The sequence below is a fragment of the Temnothorax americanus genome, unplaced genomic scaffold (assembly GCF_048541705.1).
Source record: "Temnothorax americanus isolate GAGA-0224 unplaced genomic scaffold, ASM4854170v1 Scaffold20, whole genome shotgun sequence".
In the NCBI taxonomy this organism is placed as follows: Eukaryota; Metazoa; Arthropoda; class Insecta; order Hymenoptera; family Formicidae; genus Temnothorax; species Temnothorax americanus.
Window position 1 is genome coordinate 3,096,356 of NW_027509339.1, and position 18,680 is coordinate 3,115,035.

The window sequence follows — 18,680 nt, forward strand, 5'->3', positions numbered from 1 at the left end:
TGCTTGTCACGTCTTCTACATGAAGGATTGCTCACATATGATCAAAAAATTTAATAAATTCCACAAAAGAGCCACTGTTTTGAAATAAACATTCTGGAATTTCTTTTATATAATTTATTTTAAATCTAATAAGACTTTTTATTAGATCTGATTAAGATTGTTTTATGCAAAACCTATTTAAATGAAAAGAATGTTATTTTCTTCTATCCTATAGCGTTTGAATTTATCGTAATCCTTTTTTGGCTTTAAAGCGATCGATGAAATTACAGTATCATCATATTGCGCAATTATTGACCGTGTCTATATTGATATCAATATTATATCTCATGATATCAGCATTATTTACACAAAATATTGCATCAATAATATTGATTGTATGTAGACGCAGCTTTAATAGTTTACGAGTTTCCATGAAACGATACACCAGATACATGAAAATATGAGCATATGGAATTGAGTATTTATTGATCGGTTTGCTGAAAAATTTTTTTAAATAAAGATAAAAAACCATAAAACATCTTCTGCCGCGGCGCATGATGCGATGAAACGCGCATATTATACTGATATTTTTATTAGTCAACGCAAATATTATGGTGATTTATGTATATATGCTCATATTGCTCATACATGTTTCATCACATGGTGCTACACATTTAGCAGTGTCAAATTGCTATTACGACGCTGGATAATATTAATATAAATTAACATTTTTATATTTATAAACTTATAAGTACCAAATAAATTAAAATTAAATTAAATATAATTAAAATTAAAAAAATTGTAAGCTTAATTGGCAGCAAATTTGTTTTTCTTTTTTTGATTGCCCATAAAGTAGAATTAAATTTCCGAATCAGTGTTAATTTTAATGTTTAATTGTATGAAGTATGAAGTATTAAACGTCTTATCATCCAAGTTCCTTATATGAATTGTGGTTAGAAATAAAACATCATGAATATATGTATAATTGACCCTCGAGATTTATCGATTGACTATTACATTTCGAAACTGAATTAGTTGAGTTCCTTCGTAATTATAAATATGCAGCATAGTTACTCTATATCGTGGTAGGTCGTTTAGCATTTGAAAGGACCTGTTGTTTTCCCGACTTGAGGTTCCTCTCTAGCCAGCTTTTTCTTCTCATACATTGTAATTTCCGATCTCAATTTGTAGGGCTCGATGAACTGCGATACCCTCATCAGCTAATGGCCGCGGCATCCGTTTGTTAGTTTCCGCCGACCACGTTCGACCAACAATCATCAACGGAGGCGAAGAATTCGTATTGTTTTTGGATTCATACGCCACGTCGCGCTAGCATTACTACAAAATTTCTACGGACTAACACACAGATGTACAACTGATTGTTGAAAAATTGTATACCATTCGATGTATCTTTTTGAAATAATGGGATTGCAACGGAATCGCACACATATAGCACATAAAACATTTAAAGAAATACACAAATAATTTTTGGCCACATTATTATTTATTAAAAACATTTAAAAAGATTTCAAGACAAATTGTTTTATCAATACAGGTGTATAACGATGTATATTTAGACTTATACAAAAATGTATATTTTAATGTAACGTTTCAATGTAACGTTTTTCAACGGTTTGTTTTATTGTTGCTACGTTTTACAACGGTTTCGCAAATCGAGTATAGTTTCAATAGGAATTATACGAAATGGAGTGGTGAGTTGCAACACGAAAGACTCGATAGTTACGGTACGTTTCTCGAGTGTCTATCGATTTGCTAATCCGCGCTACACCTGTAGTTTTCCAGCAGGATTTACCGAGCAAATAAAGAACCTAAACGAGACTCGGCTAACCGATTACGAAAAACTAGGCCATTTGTAGAATTCTTTGTTGCCAACGCTTTTTATCTCTTATAGAGTCTGCACATGCATAATGAGATGTGGTTTATTGTCTAGGAACCATTTTCTTTTCAACTAGAAGTAAAAGTTTATCACCGATAGGAAGAAGATAAAAAAGAACGTATTGGCTCGGTGCATGAAAATTCAAAATCTCTTCGCCGGAGACTATGAAATCTCAATTCGGAACAATATTTTTCTTACTACAGCTCAAATTTGATGAATTTGCTCTTATTGAGTTCTCCTCTGCGTCTACAAAAGTATTGTCGTCATCAAAGTGTTTTCAGGTTGAGTGCGTTCCTCTGCGGGAATTCACGAGCCAAGAGCTATTCCGCGCGAATCCTTTCAATCAGGGTCGCGCGGCTTTTCTATACGAGAACGCAAGTTTTCCGTAAGACACGAGTGGCGGGAATCGTCTCATGATTCTTCCATGAGACGCGGTATACGCCATCCATTTGCTTCGGCTCCCGCTCAACTTTCCATCCTTAACTCTTCACTTCGAATTTAGCTCCTTTGTGTGTCGGGCAGAAAGTCGAACCCTGCGATTTGCTAATTTCGCGCGGAATGCATATTCGAGATTTTGCTCGTCCCCCGCGATCTCGGCGTTGATTAATTGATCTTTTGACTGACGCATTTCTTCTTTAAACATTTCTTTGCATTGCTCGGAATCGCCGGCGAAATTTTTTTACGTCGCTTTTTGATCTGCATTTCTTTTGACAATGCATTTATGTACATACACATACACATATATTAGGTGTATATGATTGTGATGCACAATTTCATTCTCTTAGTATAACATTGGAATGTTATTTTATTACATTTAATATGCTTTTTAATCATTTTTTTTTTATTTTTTATGTTCCTGGAGTTAATTAAGAATCAGTGCGTTTGAGTCGATTTATATTATACACATAACATTTCTAAAAGATAAAAGTATATATTTTCCAGATATAAATGTACGATCAATTAACGAAGGTTTAATTGTTTGAAAGAAAATTCTTCTATCGGAGAAATGGTAGAAAATAATCGTTTTTATTCACTCAAAGTCTTTTACTTGCGTATCGCGAAATAAAAATCGATTCTTGCAGTCAGCGCCAGAACGATTTCCATAATTTAATTTATATTGGTTGAATCGCCGGCGTTTTTCAGATGCGCCGCAAACTTTACGGGACGCTTGTCGCGGATTAAGCGACGAGCGTACCCGCTTGAATTTTTAAATTCCATCCCACTGTTTTAGAAAACTTTTTTTTTCCACGACAGCAGGTCCAGTCTTATTTCCAATTCGGCGAGATTCATCTTCGAGATGAAAGATTTCGAATCTTTCGGGATGCGCGAGTCGCACGTCCGTAACCGTGATATACATATTCCGCACGTCTGATGCGCTTTCGTCCTGGCATCGCATCGAGATGCGCCGCGCGATCGATTAATCGAGCGGAAACTTTAATGGCAGGCTTCTTTGATCCTCGCGGTAATTTCGGCAATTTACCGTCTTAAGTTTCAGCCTCTTCTGAGCCTCTCTCTGAGCCTCTGAGCCACTTCAGTTCTGCATCAGAATCGCCCGAACAGAATTTCAGCGGAGGTGGAAAACTCTTTGCGTAATGTCCATCGTTTACGATGTTGTAGAATCATTACCGAGTCACTTCGAAATGCCCGATTTCTTTTATTCGCATTTTGTTTTTAAAGCTTTCAGCACTCGGTTGAACCCGCTCTTTCGATTTTTCGTTGGAATGTATACAATACTCTGCATCACTTGTCCGACGTCCTGTTTGATCCGTTTCTCTCTATGCCAAGTGCCACGTTGAAAGTCTTGCAATTCTATTCAAATATAAAGTGCCCTCCGCCAACTTCTTTCTCACGAACTTCTCGAAGATCGTCTTTTCATGCAGCCTCGATTAAATGGACAACTTTGTAATTTCTCTTACTCAAGAACTTGAGATATATATATCTCGAGAAATATACTTAAACTAAATTATATTGCTTCGCGAATATATTTTGAATACAGTTTTATTTTTATGACATATTTTAAGACACGCGTGTATATTTGTTAGAGCCCGGTATTAATCAATCAGTTTACTAATGCAGTCCTCACGTTGCGAAATAATTAGAATTAAAATTGCGTTGTAGCATCGAGTTAATTAATTAATCAGGTTTCTGTTACGCTCGAAAAATTTTCGACTGTTATTTCGGTTGACATTTCAGCTTCGTTCTCGCAGTCGAAATTTTTAATATCATTTGCCGATAAATTATTTGCCGAACCGGCGCGATCAGTAAAACATCACGAATGTTAAATATTATTGATCGCTGCCCCTGTACTCGCGTTTCGTCGCCGGCGTCACTGTTATCGTTTTCATTGATTCGTCAGTATATGCGGATAGCGTCGGATGCGTCTCTTCTTCCTGGACACACTTTTCAAGATGCAATTCGAGCTTCCTCTCCTTTCTTTTTTCGTGCGCTCGCAAAGTCTCGTCCTCGATCGCGGATTTCCATTTCGAGCGCGTTTCCGCGAGCTGCCGAAAATTCGATCTTCCCATCTCCACGACGCCTCGTACAGGCGACTCGACGTCACCGTTCCCGGCTCTCTTCTTCTTTTCTTCTGGTTTCCCGTGTACAACCTCGATTGTTTGGGACCGCCAGAAGTCACGTTTACTCAACGCGATTCTCTCCTGCCAAGCACGCATTTCCCTTCTGGCTTCCTCGACTTCGTCCGCGAGTACGTCCGCCAGCGATTCGTCCTCCAATAGGATCTTTCTCTTCCCGATGGACGAATGTTCCGGCAACTTTTGTTCAAGATCGAATAACTTACGTCGCCGTTGGGTGATAACCCACGGAGGTTCCTTTTCCTCCGAAGCAAGTTGGGTTTTCAATTCAGCCTTCCGTTCTTCTAAAATATAAAAATTGAACGTTGAATCAAAATTGATTGTATACTATGATAATTTTATTTTAATATTATATATTTTATTAATCCATTTTCATTTAACAATCCAGTTTTCTTATGAAAATCAAATTTTATAAAGTTAACTAATATTTACTCATATTAATAATTTTATATTCGATTTTCAAGATTTCTGCGCTTCATTAAAGTACAAATTAATACAATTAACAGTACATGCTACGAAGATAATTATTAAGAAGTTTGGAAAAAACAATTTTTTAATTTTAAAATTATTTTATTTTAAATATTAAATTAATTTATATTTTTAAGTAAGTATATATATATATATTGCAGTCAAAGCAACACACACGGCACATTTTATTTCTTCCACTATAATCTAGATGAAATGTCATAGAACTACAATATTCCTCGCGAGACCGCAATTATACTGGACACTTCAATGTACCCTCAATGTATTTAAAACGCCCGGTGGGAAGACGACAAATGGTATCCGCTTTACTGCTCTAATCTAACGCCAGGGTGATTTCATCCTATTTAATTTTGTTCTATCACTGTCGTTGATCTTGCCCTTATCTCATTTATTTAACATTCAATCTAAGCTTTTAACCCTTTGGACTCTCCCGATAACAACCCTCGCAATAACATTTTAGCAGTCATTATAAGTTAAAGCTGTGTGAAAATCGACTGCTTTTATACTATATTCTTGTTCTCTGTCTATGTGCGTCAAGACATTTTTGTTTTATGCAGAAAAATTATAATCTTTAATTTAAATTACTATTCGAACGAGATTCAGAATTGAAAATATTAAAGGATGAAATTTAAACCAATATTTTGAGTTAAACATTTGTTATTTCTAACTACCATGTGTGTCAAAATTTATTATTTTAACACAAAATAGTATTATATCAACTTTATTGATTTAGTTCAATTTATATTGTTTTAGTGAAATTAACGACATATTGAGTAGGAGCAGTGGCAATCTATATAGGAATGGTTAAAAATGATTGAATATAATTTGACACTATATACAAATTTAACAGTGTAAGCAAGTTAAATATACATTATATTAATCAATCATATTGTTTAAAGATATCAACAAAATATATTCATTGATGTAAATTCAAAATTAATAATATGCACTTAACGATATATTTCACTGTTACTGAATATTAATATTCAATAGTGGAGCATTTCAAGAATAAAGGAAAAACATTTCTACTGAAGCAGTCAGGGAGATATTGCGCGCGTCATAGTTATTGGCAAGATGACAGAACCATAATGCATCTTTGATGGTACGTAACAAATGATAGTTTAATGGCCCAAGTTTGGTCCTGCGGCTGTGCAGCGCGCGCATATTCGCTTTAAGAAATCACTGAAATATAGTGGTGCAAAAATGACGACAGATGCACTTAAAGTGTTGTTTGATAAAATCTTTCCGTCAGCGATCTTCGCGTAGAAAAGGAATTCGCGAGAAATTTCGGAGAAATATTATCAACGCGCAGCTTCTTTGTTTCATCTGTCGCGCTTTTCTTCAAGCTTTTGCCAACGAATGACGCAAAGTGAAACAGATAATAAATTCTCATTGGACAGATTCATGCGCGGACGTTTGTCGCGCGTCCTTCATTAAGAAACGGCGTTGAAAACGCTTCGCCCTTGCTGTCTCCAATTACGCCGGCACATCTAAAATGGCCAAAGAGAAACGGCGCAACGATGTAGCAACGATGTAGATCCCCGAGTTTAGCGCATTAATCTAACTGGGACGCAGTTTGGATAGACGCATACGGCTACGCTTTGAAACCGACCGCAATCGCGACAGCGACGTTCTTAATTAAGCTGTCCGATTGTGTCGCGCCATGGAGACGTCTCCCGTTGCTGCCGGATCAGCGAAACGCAATGTCGATGGGGGGAAACCCGGCGAGAACACGAACGAATCAGAACAATGAACGTTTATCAATGTTTCCACCTGACGTGGCGCATTCGCGCGGTTTTGATCGCGGTTTTCCATCGAAATCGCGTTTTTTACGAAATTATCTTCTCTCCCCCGAATTTTTTCGCACCACGCAGCGCTATCAATGGCTATCAATCTGTCCGCCGCAATATTTCTTGTTACCACACGTTGTCGCTGCCGGTGCTCAAATATATGAAAGAAAATTACATAATGTCGCCATTGCGGACTCAAATAAAGCCGCGCGCAGCTGAAGAAGGTATTATCGGATCACGCTCGGCTTCGAGGGGAGATCTCATTATCTTGTCCGTCCACGATGTCCCGAGCGACGCATAGAAAACGAAAAAAAAAAAAAAAAATAGATCGCCTTACCGATCTCTCGTGAAACGACGTTTGCGCTTGTCGTCGGAAACGGAAGCTTACCTTCCAGGTCTGCGCAACAGATTTCCGGCTTACAGACCTCGACGGCGCAGACTTTGCTCAAGATCTCCTCTCCGCGACGTTTCTTCACAATCTTCACAGTCTTTCTCGGTTTTGCGAATGGCGCTTCTAACGTTGTAACCGCTCTTTCGCCATCTTCTTCCTTGTCAACTTCTATTTCTTCTATCAAGGATCTCGAGGATTTCGGCCTCGCCGCGCTTGTCCTTTCTTCCCTGACAAATTTATGTTGCTTTGGCGCAATTTTGGCAATTTTATTCTCTACCGTCACCGGTTCGCGTGCAATTATCTTTTTCTTACGCGGTGTTTCCTGCATAAGACTGATCATTTCTTCGGTTTCGGGATCCAGCCTTGAATAACTTTCAAGTTCCTGAAAAGACATTGATTTCAAACTTCTTGTAACAAGATTTGCATAACATAGTGAATTATAGATATAACTATTTATTAATGTAAAAACATTTTAAAATAAGACGCTCAATTTTTTTATCTAAATAGAAATGTATAGTAATAATTAAATCTGTTTTGATATTGTACGCATGTTGCAATGAAATATGTTAACATATCTTAAAGTAGAAGAATGATGCATTATTCTTCTATCATAAACGGAAACGCTAGTCTATATATATAGCAAAGATCATTAATGTTTCAAAAGACGCGAAAATACGCGTCCTAAACAACAGAGAAAATCTTGTACCCGTGGAAAATGCATCTTTTCTTCTTCTCGGCTACTTAAGTTGTTCTTTACCCTCTTTACTGTTTGAAAAAATGCCGCTTCTGACTCCGTCAGTTCCTCGAAGAACGTGTCGTCCTTTTCCAACTTTCTCATCCGAGATTTTTTCGTAGAGTGCTCGACCTTTTCTTTAACCTGCGCCCTGTTCTTATTTTTCTCCTTATTGTTTCCCTTCTTATGTCTGTTCTTTGATACGAACGTCAAGTGGTCCGCTGTGGAATCCTCGTGAACGCCAGCTTGCATCAAGCGTATTTCCTTCAATCGCGTGTCAACGGTCTTCTCGAAACGACCGCAGCTCTCGAGATACTGCAGTAAAAATACATTGCCTTTCGTCTTCGATCAACGTAAGATCAAAGTTAGAATATGCAAATTCGCGAAATATATAATATGAATTCGAAAAGAATAACAACCGATAAAATCTAAATTTGTTACATATCAGATAACATGATATAAACCATTGATAAAATCTTTACGTTTGTACTTCAGATGCGAACATTTAAATTAAATTTGAATCGTTCATATCTTTTCTAAGATTTTTTTCTAAAATACATATAGCTATCTGGGTTATTGCCCTTTTCGATAATATACTTTTCGAAACACCCACGGCAGTAAGGTTCGCCTTGTCAGTTTTAGTGTTGACAATGAGTCCTTCGGAGCATTCCACCAGATATATATTGCCGTCGTGACTGCCGACTGCCAGGAGCTGACCGTTCTCGTGGGGCGCGATGGCCGTGAGACTGTCATTGCAGACGCGAAACGTAGTCACCGGCGAATCCACGCCATTCAAAATGTCGTATACCTCCAACAGACCCGTCGCGTTTATGGTGAAGAACACCGAGTACCTGGACCTGCTCCAGCAACCTCCGCGTAAATCAGTATTCTGTTCGCTGTGCGCACAAAAAATTGCATCCTTTACTTCCTCTTTACCGAGCATACGCTCCGCGGCACGATAACAACATTAAACTTCGGGAACTACGCCGACAAAAATGACAATGGAGGAGCTTCGACGCTGATAAACAAGACATTAGTCGAACGTAGAAACCGCGTGATATATCATCCTGTTTACGTGAATAGCTGCTTCGCTTTGTTTCGCGCTAAGTATTCATAACTGTATTCTACTCTTTGTATGCTAAATTTATAGTCAGATATACGACACACAATGGTGCTGATAATAATGCATACTATAGTCTAGCGTCTGTATATTCTTAATATACATAGCAAATTTATGTCAGAGTGAAAATTAGATAAAAGAAAAAATTCTACAACACACTTATAACTCAAGCGATTTTAAGTTACAAAGATTTATAGCTTTAATTCGCGAGGCTAGTCGATTTAAGTTAATTGAATGTAATGGATCTAACCGGATGGTGAGCAAGCTACCCTCCCTGGCGGTATCCTCCGTCCAAATTTTGACAGTCCAGTCGCCCACGGTGAGGAAATTCTTCGTCGCGAAGGGGCTTCGATCGATGGCGATGACAGGGCCAACGTGACAATTGAACCTCATTGCCAGTTTATCGACCGGATTCGCAAGTTTCCGTCTAACCTTGATCACCATGCCGTTCTCCATACCGGCCAGGAATTTGTGCCCTATCGTCGGTTCGTATTGCAGCTTTGTGACTCCGATCGCGCGAACGATATCCGCTCGAAGCGGATCATCCAGATCCATCACGAGCTCGTCGGTCGGTCGCCTCATCTTCCTGATATCCCACCACTTAATCGTACCGTCGGTGGATGCCGAGAAGAACTCCGTGTTGGTCTTGGATTGGATCCAGAACGCCTGGTTCGCCGGGTTTCTTTTGCGCATCGTCGTCGTTGTCGGAGAGAGAAAGAGAGAGAGAGAGAGAACGGGGGGAAGAAACGGAGTGACGGAGTTACAATTTGGCAGCGAAACGGCAGGCTCTTTGGAAACATTTTGCCACGACGACGGCAGAAATTGCGACCGCGTTTACGAAACGTATGAATTGCAACGATCCGTAACCTCTCATCGGCTGCGAATTACTTTACGAACATTATTCCTTCACGGAGTCTGCGCCGTTTAATTGGCGTGTTTTCAGTAATTATCGCAGAGGTGAAATCCTATAAGCGTCAGTGCGGTCGCAGCTTCTATAGTAAAGCTAAGCGGCGTTTTGCTGTGCTTGCTTCTTATTTTATCTCAATTAATGATATTGTAATATAATTTTCTGACTGTTTAACGGTGATGCAACATTATTAAGAAAATCACGATTATTCATTTAATAATTGTTTTGCGATTGATATTATTTAAAGCAAAAGAAAAAAAATTATTAAAATTATTTGAGGATATATACACATAATTTTAACAAATTTTTCAAGCGACAACGTTAAACGCTAATTACGTAAACTCGAACACACAAAATTACGGAGCAACTATTCTGACTTATATCTCATACAGAAGTGTTCATGTGTATCTAATCGGTGTTAACACGTTCTTGTCGATGCATGTCATATCAAGAGCTGTATTAATCTCGGTATCAGAGACTACCGTTTACACGGCTTTGCGGCGTTTCTCTCGGAAGATATTTGCGATTCCACAGGCCATACATCAAAGTCAAGCACGTCCAAGTTCTGGCCAATAATCTCGGCGGATAGGTGCAAGCCCCGAGGAACTTCCCCATTCGGAGATAGATAGATACCTGTGGCTAAACTGACGATGGGACATTTGCACTGGCCCATTCCCAATTCGGATGTCCCAGTTGCACACTTGACCAGACATCAGTCCGCTAATCAGCATCGACGGATCGCGCGGATTAAACTCGACGATTATTAACGGCGACGATGATCTCAAGCATATCACCGGTGTATTTGGGTTCTCTGCGACGACACAGATATATAAACTTTTTTTCTGAAAATTTAATGCTGTTAAATAAACAAGTGACCAAATCAATTTTTTTGCTCAAAGAATTCTCTTTTTTTCGAAATCTATACCTAAAAATTAAAAAAAAAATAAATATTTTATTTGCTCAATTGTTTGCAATACACAATTGGTAAAATTTACCTAGAGTATTAAAAACTGGCAAATTCTTAGAAATATTCTTCTCTATATTTCAATATTTTTAATAGTGGTAAAATTTGGTTGGTAACGGTAAAAACTCTCCAATTAAAGAAGTATCGTGTTGTGAACGAGCTAACGCAAATATCATGCTTTTAATATGGAATCCTCGAAAATATTTCTATTGCTAATCACTAGTTATTTTACTTTCAATTTTATATTTTTTTGTGAGATTTTTCTTTCAGATTTGCGTTAGCTGTGAAAAACATTTTGTTATTTTGCCATATTATCCTATACTAGAAATCATGTTACTGGAAATACGTTCGGCTTTATACGCGGTTGTTTTTGTCATGTGATATGTTTCTGTCAATAACAAACGCGCCGCATAAACAACACGCATGCGTATACCAACGTTTGGTGTAGATATATAAAGATTCATGTCAGTGAGACGCATTTCAAATATTATGAAGGACTTTGAAACGACCAATCGATTTCCGCGACCGGAACCGGGACGAGCGTGTGACAGGTCGCGTTTGACGACGACATGATGAAACATGCTTCCGATATATTGTAAAGCGTGTCAGATTCGACATTCTAAAAAAAATCTCTACTACGGTATATTGCATTAGTATGGGAAAATGCAATAAAATTCAGAAACAGTGGGCAAGAAAATACATCACGCGGAGTACTGCAAAAACGTATATTTGATAGATTGAAATATTAAAATGAATATTGAAACAATAATTTAAAAAAAACGCTTGCATTTTAAAGCTGAATTCATGATCCAATTTCTATCATACATTGTTAAGTTTTCGTATATCGAGCACTGCAATAACATAAATATTATTACTTGTAAAAAAATACACTAGATATTTTCAGGTAAATCCATTTTAAAATATCGCGAAAGTTTCGTATTTTCTTTGATGATATTTTCATTAGTGGATAAAATACGCGTTGTGTTGCACGGTAGTAAAATTAAAACATACCGATATCCCATATGTAAGAAGAAGAATTCACGTTAGACGATTTCATCTCGAACTCCATGAAAGAGTAGGCGGCAGCCAATCGATTCTGTGCACCTGGCGACCACGACAGGTGATTGATTGGTCTTACGATAGGTTGCGGATCGACATACATGTTTGAGGTTCTGCATGGGAAAAAGAAAATTAAAGCTCCCGTAAAAATTCGCGCAAAATCGCAAACCGGCGGAAATTCATTTCTTTCTTTTTATCTTTTTTCCCATTCCCGATGCGCGTAAATCATCCTCTCGGCGACGCGATAAAACGCCGTTGCTTTTACACGTTGCAGACGTCGTTTGTTTTTTGTTTTGTCCGCTTGGCGATACCCTTCACGAAGCGATTAATTGTAACGACAGCCGTAGATTCTTCGTTAGAATGCGCGGAAACGTATGGATACTGTTTACGTTCGAAGCGAAGTAACTTCTTATTACCTCGCTTCGAGTTTTTCCTCGCGATTGCGACCAAAATTGTTCGCTTTAGTTTGAAAATTTTTCGTATACGTAAATAACACTGTCTTGAGGATAATATTGCCAAAAAATAGAGTATGGCTTTGTTTCTATTTTTGTATGCTATGTAACTTCGTTAAAACATAACGTTAAACTCGAATTTTTACTTCTTTTATTTTTTTGTAATTGTTTTCTGGTTTAAAAAGAAAAGAAAACATTTTTTTGAAATTTCTATTTTATAACAAGTTTAAAAAAATGTTTTTTATTTGGTTTGCTGTCGCTTTTTTTAAAAAGCCTTCGTTTTCGTGGAGGTAGAGATGCATCAGTAATATAAATCCAAGCGCTAGTCGAATACAGCGATATTTAGAAGCTCGCGGAGTGACACATCTTAGAAGAAAAGCGGATCAATTCGAAAATCGCGCGAGGCATCTGAGAGAGGCGCAACACGTGTTTGGACGCGTGAGGAAAAAGACGGTGAAAAATTGCAACTCGTGTTAAACAAGCATGGAAAGACGAAAAGCCGACGAGATAATAAGAGAGCTTCCCCGCGAGCTTCTCAATGACAGCATCGTCGTCTAGCGTGACGTCGCATCGATTTATGGATTTTCCGTCCTATAAATAAGTTATCGGGTTTTCATACAAAATGCGCGACAATGCGGAATAGTGAGAAACGACAAGTTCGTAGATGGATTTTAGATCCAAAAGGAATTATACGAATATATTAATCGGAGCAACTTTCTCGTATTTCTCTGGCGATCGACGTTCTTGTTTTTTTACGTTTTAATGCACAGAATTTGTCTCCGGATTTACGAGATCTTAATTCTTTATGTCTACAAGAACGTGTCGCACGAGCGGCATCATCAGTCCCGAAGATATGCGTCGTATGATAATTCCGTACGTGACCGCGATTTGCAGAGAGAGATTTGACTCGTCCGTGGAAGCTTGTGTCAGGCACGTTGAAACGAGACTTTGAATATTCCTCGGATATTGATGGCGAAAGCGGGATTTGCAGTTTAATTTATTCCAATTGGTTAGAAAAAAAAAACAAGTGATCTGCCGACAAAACAAGTGTATATTTTAGACTTCATGAGCGTGAGTTTGCAATAATGCCAGGATTACGATGAATTTAACGTAACGGGACGCGACGGACGCGAAGTAACGTAATGTGAACTTAGATTAGCATTCTTGTCGGATATTCCAGCTTAAAGAAAACAATTTGAAAATGACAATTTTAATCTTATTTTTTTGTTACAAGTAAGTTTTCTAAAATTGTTAGAATTGCTGCTTTTCTTTTATATATAGCGAAAAAAAACAACATACCTTATACTACGGGGAAGAACGAGTGCAGTCGGTTCCATATCGTCAAAGTAATTCTCGTAGATGTTGATCGCATTATTCTGCAGTACACAGCATTCCATAGGCTAAGCGAATAAGTTAATAAATTGATAACAGGATTACTTACCTAATCCTCTTGTCTTATACTAGGTTTTTCGCATTAAGGGATATTTAGAGTAAATGCATTTACTTCAACTAAGATTACATGTACATACATATTTTAAATCGTCTTAGATTATTCGTTTTAACTTTAATTGACTATGTTTTCAAATTTCCGACATAGAATATCAAGGATGTTGTACCAGAAATTGAACAGCAAACATCGATATTTTACACAAATAATTTATTTTCCGTGTAACGCGCTTGAAAAATGATTAAGAGGATATTTTATAATAGATATATTTCAAAGTGAGCTCACGTCAATGAGGCTCTTCATCTTCGGCGCCCAATACTCGTCCTTCACCACGCGCCGACGAAATCTCAGCACGGCTTCGTCGTCCTTCACGTTTATCTCCTTAGGCCAACCGCCCTCCAAGTGTAACATTCCGCTCTCTTTTGTTACCTTATAAGCAGTCTGCATCTGACGTAAAAATAAAAATAGATATCAGCGAGCTGTGCGCGTAACGATATGAAGCTATAAAAGTCTCTCCATTTCTAACCGTTTTTTTATTGCAAAATGTAAAACGTAACACCCCACATTTAACACTTGAGTACTCTTGAGAAACGCGTCACGGTGTTAAATGGTTTACTTAAAGAGAAAACGCGCAATCTCTTATGTCCATGCACTTTCGCTGTATTTCACACTGTATTTCACATTAATCTATATTTTCATCCGCAGCTTACCTTCCGCAAATTCTTGTTCGTATATTATGGGAATTGTTCGCATAAACAATTTATGAGGCATTTTAACGAAAAATTCATATGTTTAAGGCATATGTCGTCAAAGGCATGCTAATAAATATTGATTCTTCATGCTTTTGCGAGGTTAAATGCGGTAGATTTAATTTTTTAATCGTGAGAAATACGTGATTTACGATGTAAACTAATACGAGATACGAGATGCACCGCGAAACAATATTATGTTTGAATTAAACTTTCCGCGAGTTTTACTTAGCGCATTCCCGGGGATTGAAAACCCGCGGATTTCCATCGTAAATTTTGTATTTTTTTTTAAGAGAATCGCAGACAATATTTAATTTAAACTGACATAACTCTGATCCCTTGAAATGTAAAAATATTAGGAAGGCTCACGGTTGGGGCGTATATTTACACGACGCGTTTATTAATTCTTGGAATTTAAATGCCGCAAACGTTAAACTTGCTGCAGAATTAGTTCGACGATGACTCAGCGGGGCTATTTTCATAATCCCAGCTTTCCCGTAAATCCTATGATACAAAGTCTCGAATATAGAAACTCATTAGCATTTAGCCAGTGCGTATAATTTACGGATAATCATCTATGCAGCTGATATAATGATACATCTTAAAGATATGTAGCATTATATTATACTAACGTAATAACAGAGAGTAATCGATGCATATTTAAGATATTAATCTAATAATCTCTAATGTCTACTTGTTAAAAATTTTCAACATTTATCCAGCATTTATCTATGACATTCTAATATTTTCTTTTTTTAGAAGGAGATTTTATTTTCTTTATTACACATATACTTATAATTTATATTCCTTTAATAAGAAAGAAAGTTACACGAATGAACACTAATAATTTTGTAAGAATAAAGACCAAGAATTAAGATAAATAATAATTAACAATTAAAATTAATAATATTAATAACAAATAAAAACACACAATCTCGCTTAAATTCTTTTCTTTTGCGATCTACAATAATTTTCTTACCTCGTGAAGAGCGAATTGCTTGGACATCTGTACGCCACGGTGGCAATGGCTCATGCGGACGTAGTTTCGCATGAGTTCCGTATCCGGCAGGATATTCTCCTGCACGGTCGGGTCGGTCTCTGCGAAGAAGCATTGCTTACCGAACTGCGACCTTGGTTTGATGTATGCGTACTGATGGATCAGCATTATCGGAAACCGTTTTTTAGTAGGTTGTGGGATGTAAAACGAGGGAAAACGATGACAGACTCGCGCAAACAGAGACGAGACACCTCCGTTAAATTATTTAGAGGGTGGGGCAAGGAGGAAATCGGCGAACGGTGCAGGTTGCACGTTTATCTAACCGCTGATACTTTTCACGCACGAGCGCCTGACGTCGATCGTGATACGCGATACGCTCGATATAGCGTGAAGGGCCATTAAGGCGATGTTCAGCTTGTGAAACACGACACGCGAACGAACCATGGCACGTTATGCCATCGAGATTGATGTCACGTGTGTTTCTTCGTTAATGATAAATGTGAAATTATAAATATAAGTACGGAAATTATGTGAAAGCTCCAGAAAGAATAGGGGTAAACGGTACAGTTGTTGGCCACTCTACAATGATTGGCCACATCTTAAAAAATTAAAGAATATAAAGAATTAAATACTATTAAAATGTTTTAAATTATAAATACAAAAATATTTAACACACTTTTAAAAGAAACATTTTTAAACATTTTAATAGTATCTCTTTATAATCTTTAATCTTTTAGGTTGTGGGGCCAATTATTCTAAAGTGGCCGACAACTGTACTGATGTTTACCTCTATCTTTAGGGTAAACTCGGGTAAGACAGCCATAGAGGAAAGATGGCCAACCTATGTTTTTTCAATCTAGCTCGCCATGAAACATTCGAATGAACAATATGTTGGCCATCTTTCCCGTATGGCCGTCTTACCCGAGTTTACCTTACAGAAACGAATAGAAGAGTTCTGATTTAATTTAAAGTCTAATTTCATGATCTTATTTTCTGATAAGGGAGCAAATTTTCTAGTTTGTTTATCTACTGCAAAAATTGAAAGATGTCCGGAGAAATCGCGCAAGAACAAATTAGTAACTCTCAACCTCGTATACAAAGGAAATTATTTCTTTGCTAAACGGAAAGTAAATCTCGAGTTGAAAGGAATCGTTTTTGAAACTTGAAAATCGACACGTACGACAACGTAGGTGGAACTTGCGAGAAAAACTCGGCGTAATCTTCTCACACGGCGCTCTGTTATCGCGGTACATCCTCTTTGTACATACGTCGGCGATTTGATTGCGCGTCAATTTACCGCGCTGGATGCACTCTATGGAATTACGGCACCGCGCGCGCATTCTCGTGCCGTCGGGCCATCGCGATGACATTATCCCTTTGCCGAGAGCACTCACAATTTCTGCGGTCCGCAATCCGGCGTCCGCCAATCAACGCTTTCGCGCCGTCCGATAAATCGGATGAGCCCACCGCCGCCGGGCGCTACACCTAATGAATCAGATTCGATGCGGAGCCAGCGGCATTGTGTGATCGATTATCTATCCTCTGCGTACGCGGCGACACGAATCTGAAATTTGGCGATACCCCAATGCCAGATTCAATTTGCGCGAATTCCTCTTAATGGCCGCGCGGGATCGTGTCGTCCAAAGTTTTAAGAAATTGGAGCTGCACAGCTCCAATTCGAGCTATCAGTGCCGAAGCTTAATAGCTGTCGTCAATCGAAAGCGGCATCGCTAGTGGAAAGCGGTTTTCAAAATGAAGCTTTTTTCTGCATAGTTTGTTAATTTATTATGTGTACATAGTTTATATAATTCTATTCGACTTTTATTTTTGCAAAGAATATTATCTTGTTTCCTATCATATTATAATTTTCATCGCAATTTGCGGTGATGTTAAAAAGAGCGTAGTACCTATAATTTTTTAGTCGTGAAAAATTATTAGTTTATTTGGTTTATTCTTAAATATTTCTAGTATAAAAATTTCTAGAATTTTTTGGATTCAGAATATTAAGAATTGGCGGTTTTATTTTTTTTCAGCATAAAAAATCCGTCCCGAAAAATATATCTCGCATGTATACAGTTTAACTAAAGCACAATTTAATTAAAAATTATATACTGTTTAAATGAAAATTATACGATTGTCTCTGTATGTAATGACATAACGAAGCTTCGATTACGAACTTCGGAAGATCTACATACGAAATTGACACAACCGCGGCAGTTTGCGCGGACGTGAACTAATAATGACAATATTATTCCACGAGTTCCCGAACGGAATTTCTCCAATCAATATCCTCATACGAGTTCTCAAATCAGATAATCCCGGAGAACTGAGCCACTCGTGATGAATCTGATCGATCGAATTGCAGGGGCGTCGCGTATGTGCGACGACACATATCGAAGATGAACCCGGAGCGCGCCGCTAAAGCAATTTAACCACGGATTCTAAACCACGGTAGCGTCGCCGAATGGAAAGTTCGGAATGGAATTCACACGAATCTCGCCCGCGATTCTAGAGTTCCTCGAATTTTGGTGGCAATTAGGACCGATGTTCAATGGACGATCTCCGGCCGGCGGATGGGCCACACGGCGAAGTTACGAGATGAGGGACTGGAAATTAGTTTGGGTGTGCCGAAATGAAATGATAGAAAGTGATGGATTGTGACATTTATATCGTAATTCTATAAATCGGATATATACATTTTAGAGCAGACACATTGTAACGTTGATACGTATGAACATATTGCAATATCAATAAAGCCTCCTCTCATCGCGTACTTCAATCGTTCGTAACTTTTTACTCAGCAAACCGCACACGTTTGATATACGTGTTGCGTCAAAATTTCCGGTAACCACAATAGTTTTTGAAATTCAAATAAATCCAAATGTATTTTTTTTTATTCGCGAGTGTGTATATTATTTTTTCATGACTTCTTTTATTAACTACATCAAATGGCTGCAGCAATCATATAGCTTCATTGTATCTGACAATATTTTAACATTTCTAAAATCTTAACAAGCGAGAAATCGACGATAGAAAAGCGTTGAAGAAGGTAACAAGATGAAAGTCCAACTACAGAAATTCCTGAAGCTTCCAACGAAAGATGTTGGAAGCTTTCTGG

At 37.8% G+C, this 18,680-nt stretch overlaps 2 protein-coding genes across 6 annotated transcripts in view; one reads left to right on the forward strand and one right to left on the reverse strand.

The window, feature by feature from the left end:
* The window catches only part of LOC143897559 (furin-like protease 1), a 219,115-nt gene that overhangs the window by 158,630 nt on the left and 41,805 nt on the right, over positions 1-18,680 (forward strand). The gene's annotated exons all lie outside the window — the stretch shown is intronic.
* LOC143897372 (dynein intermediate chain 3, ciliary-like) lies at positions 2,565-15,631 on the reverse strand. 2 transcript variants are annotated; one of them, XM_077405988.1, is made up of 10 exons: positions 15,545-15,631; positions 14,102-14,263; positions 13,669-13,769; positions 11,870-12,030; positions 10,528-10,705; positions 9,238-9,669; positions 8,481-8,763; positions 7,892-8,182; positions 7,132-7,516; positions 2,565-4,751 (listed from the first exon to the last, which is right to left on the reverse strand). In XM_077405988.1, exons 1-10 carry the CDS (start codon positions 15,614-15,616, stop codon positions 4,162-4,164), a joined length of 2,655 nt encoding a protein of 884 aa, XP_077262114.1. In that variant the 5' UTR covers positions 15,617-15,631; the 3' UTR covers positions 2,565-4,161. The 2 variants fall into 2 exon arrangements, with proteins under 2 accessions (XP_077262114.1, XP_077262113.1); XM_077405987.1 differs by having other exon boundaries at positions 7,841-8,182.

Coding starts and splice junctions, on each gene's coding strand:
- LOC143897372 (XM_077405987.1), bottom strand. CDS start 15,616: ATGCGAAACTACGTCCGCATGAGCCATTGCCACCGTGGCGTACAGATG. Junction 12,031..13,668: donor GTTCTTCCCCGTAGTATAAG/GTATGTTGTTTT, acceptor TTTCCCATGCAG/AACCTCAAACATGTATGTCG. Junction 8,183..8,480: donor ACAAGGCGAACCTTACTGCC/GTGGGTGTTTCG, acceptor TTTTTACTGCAG/TATCTCGAGAGCTGCGGTCG.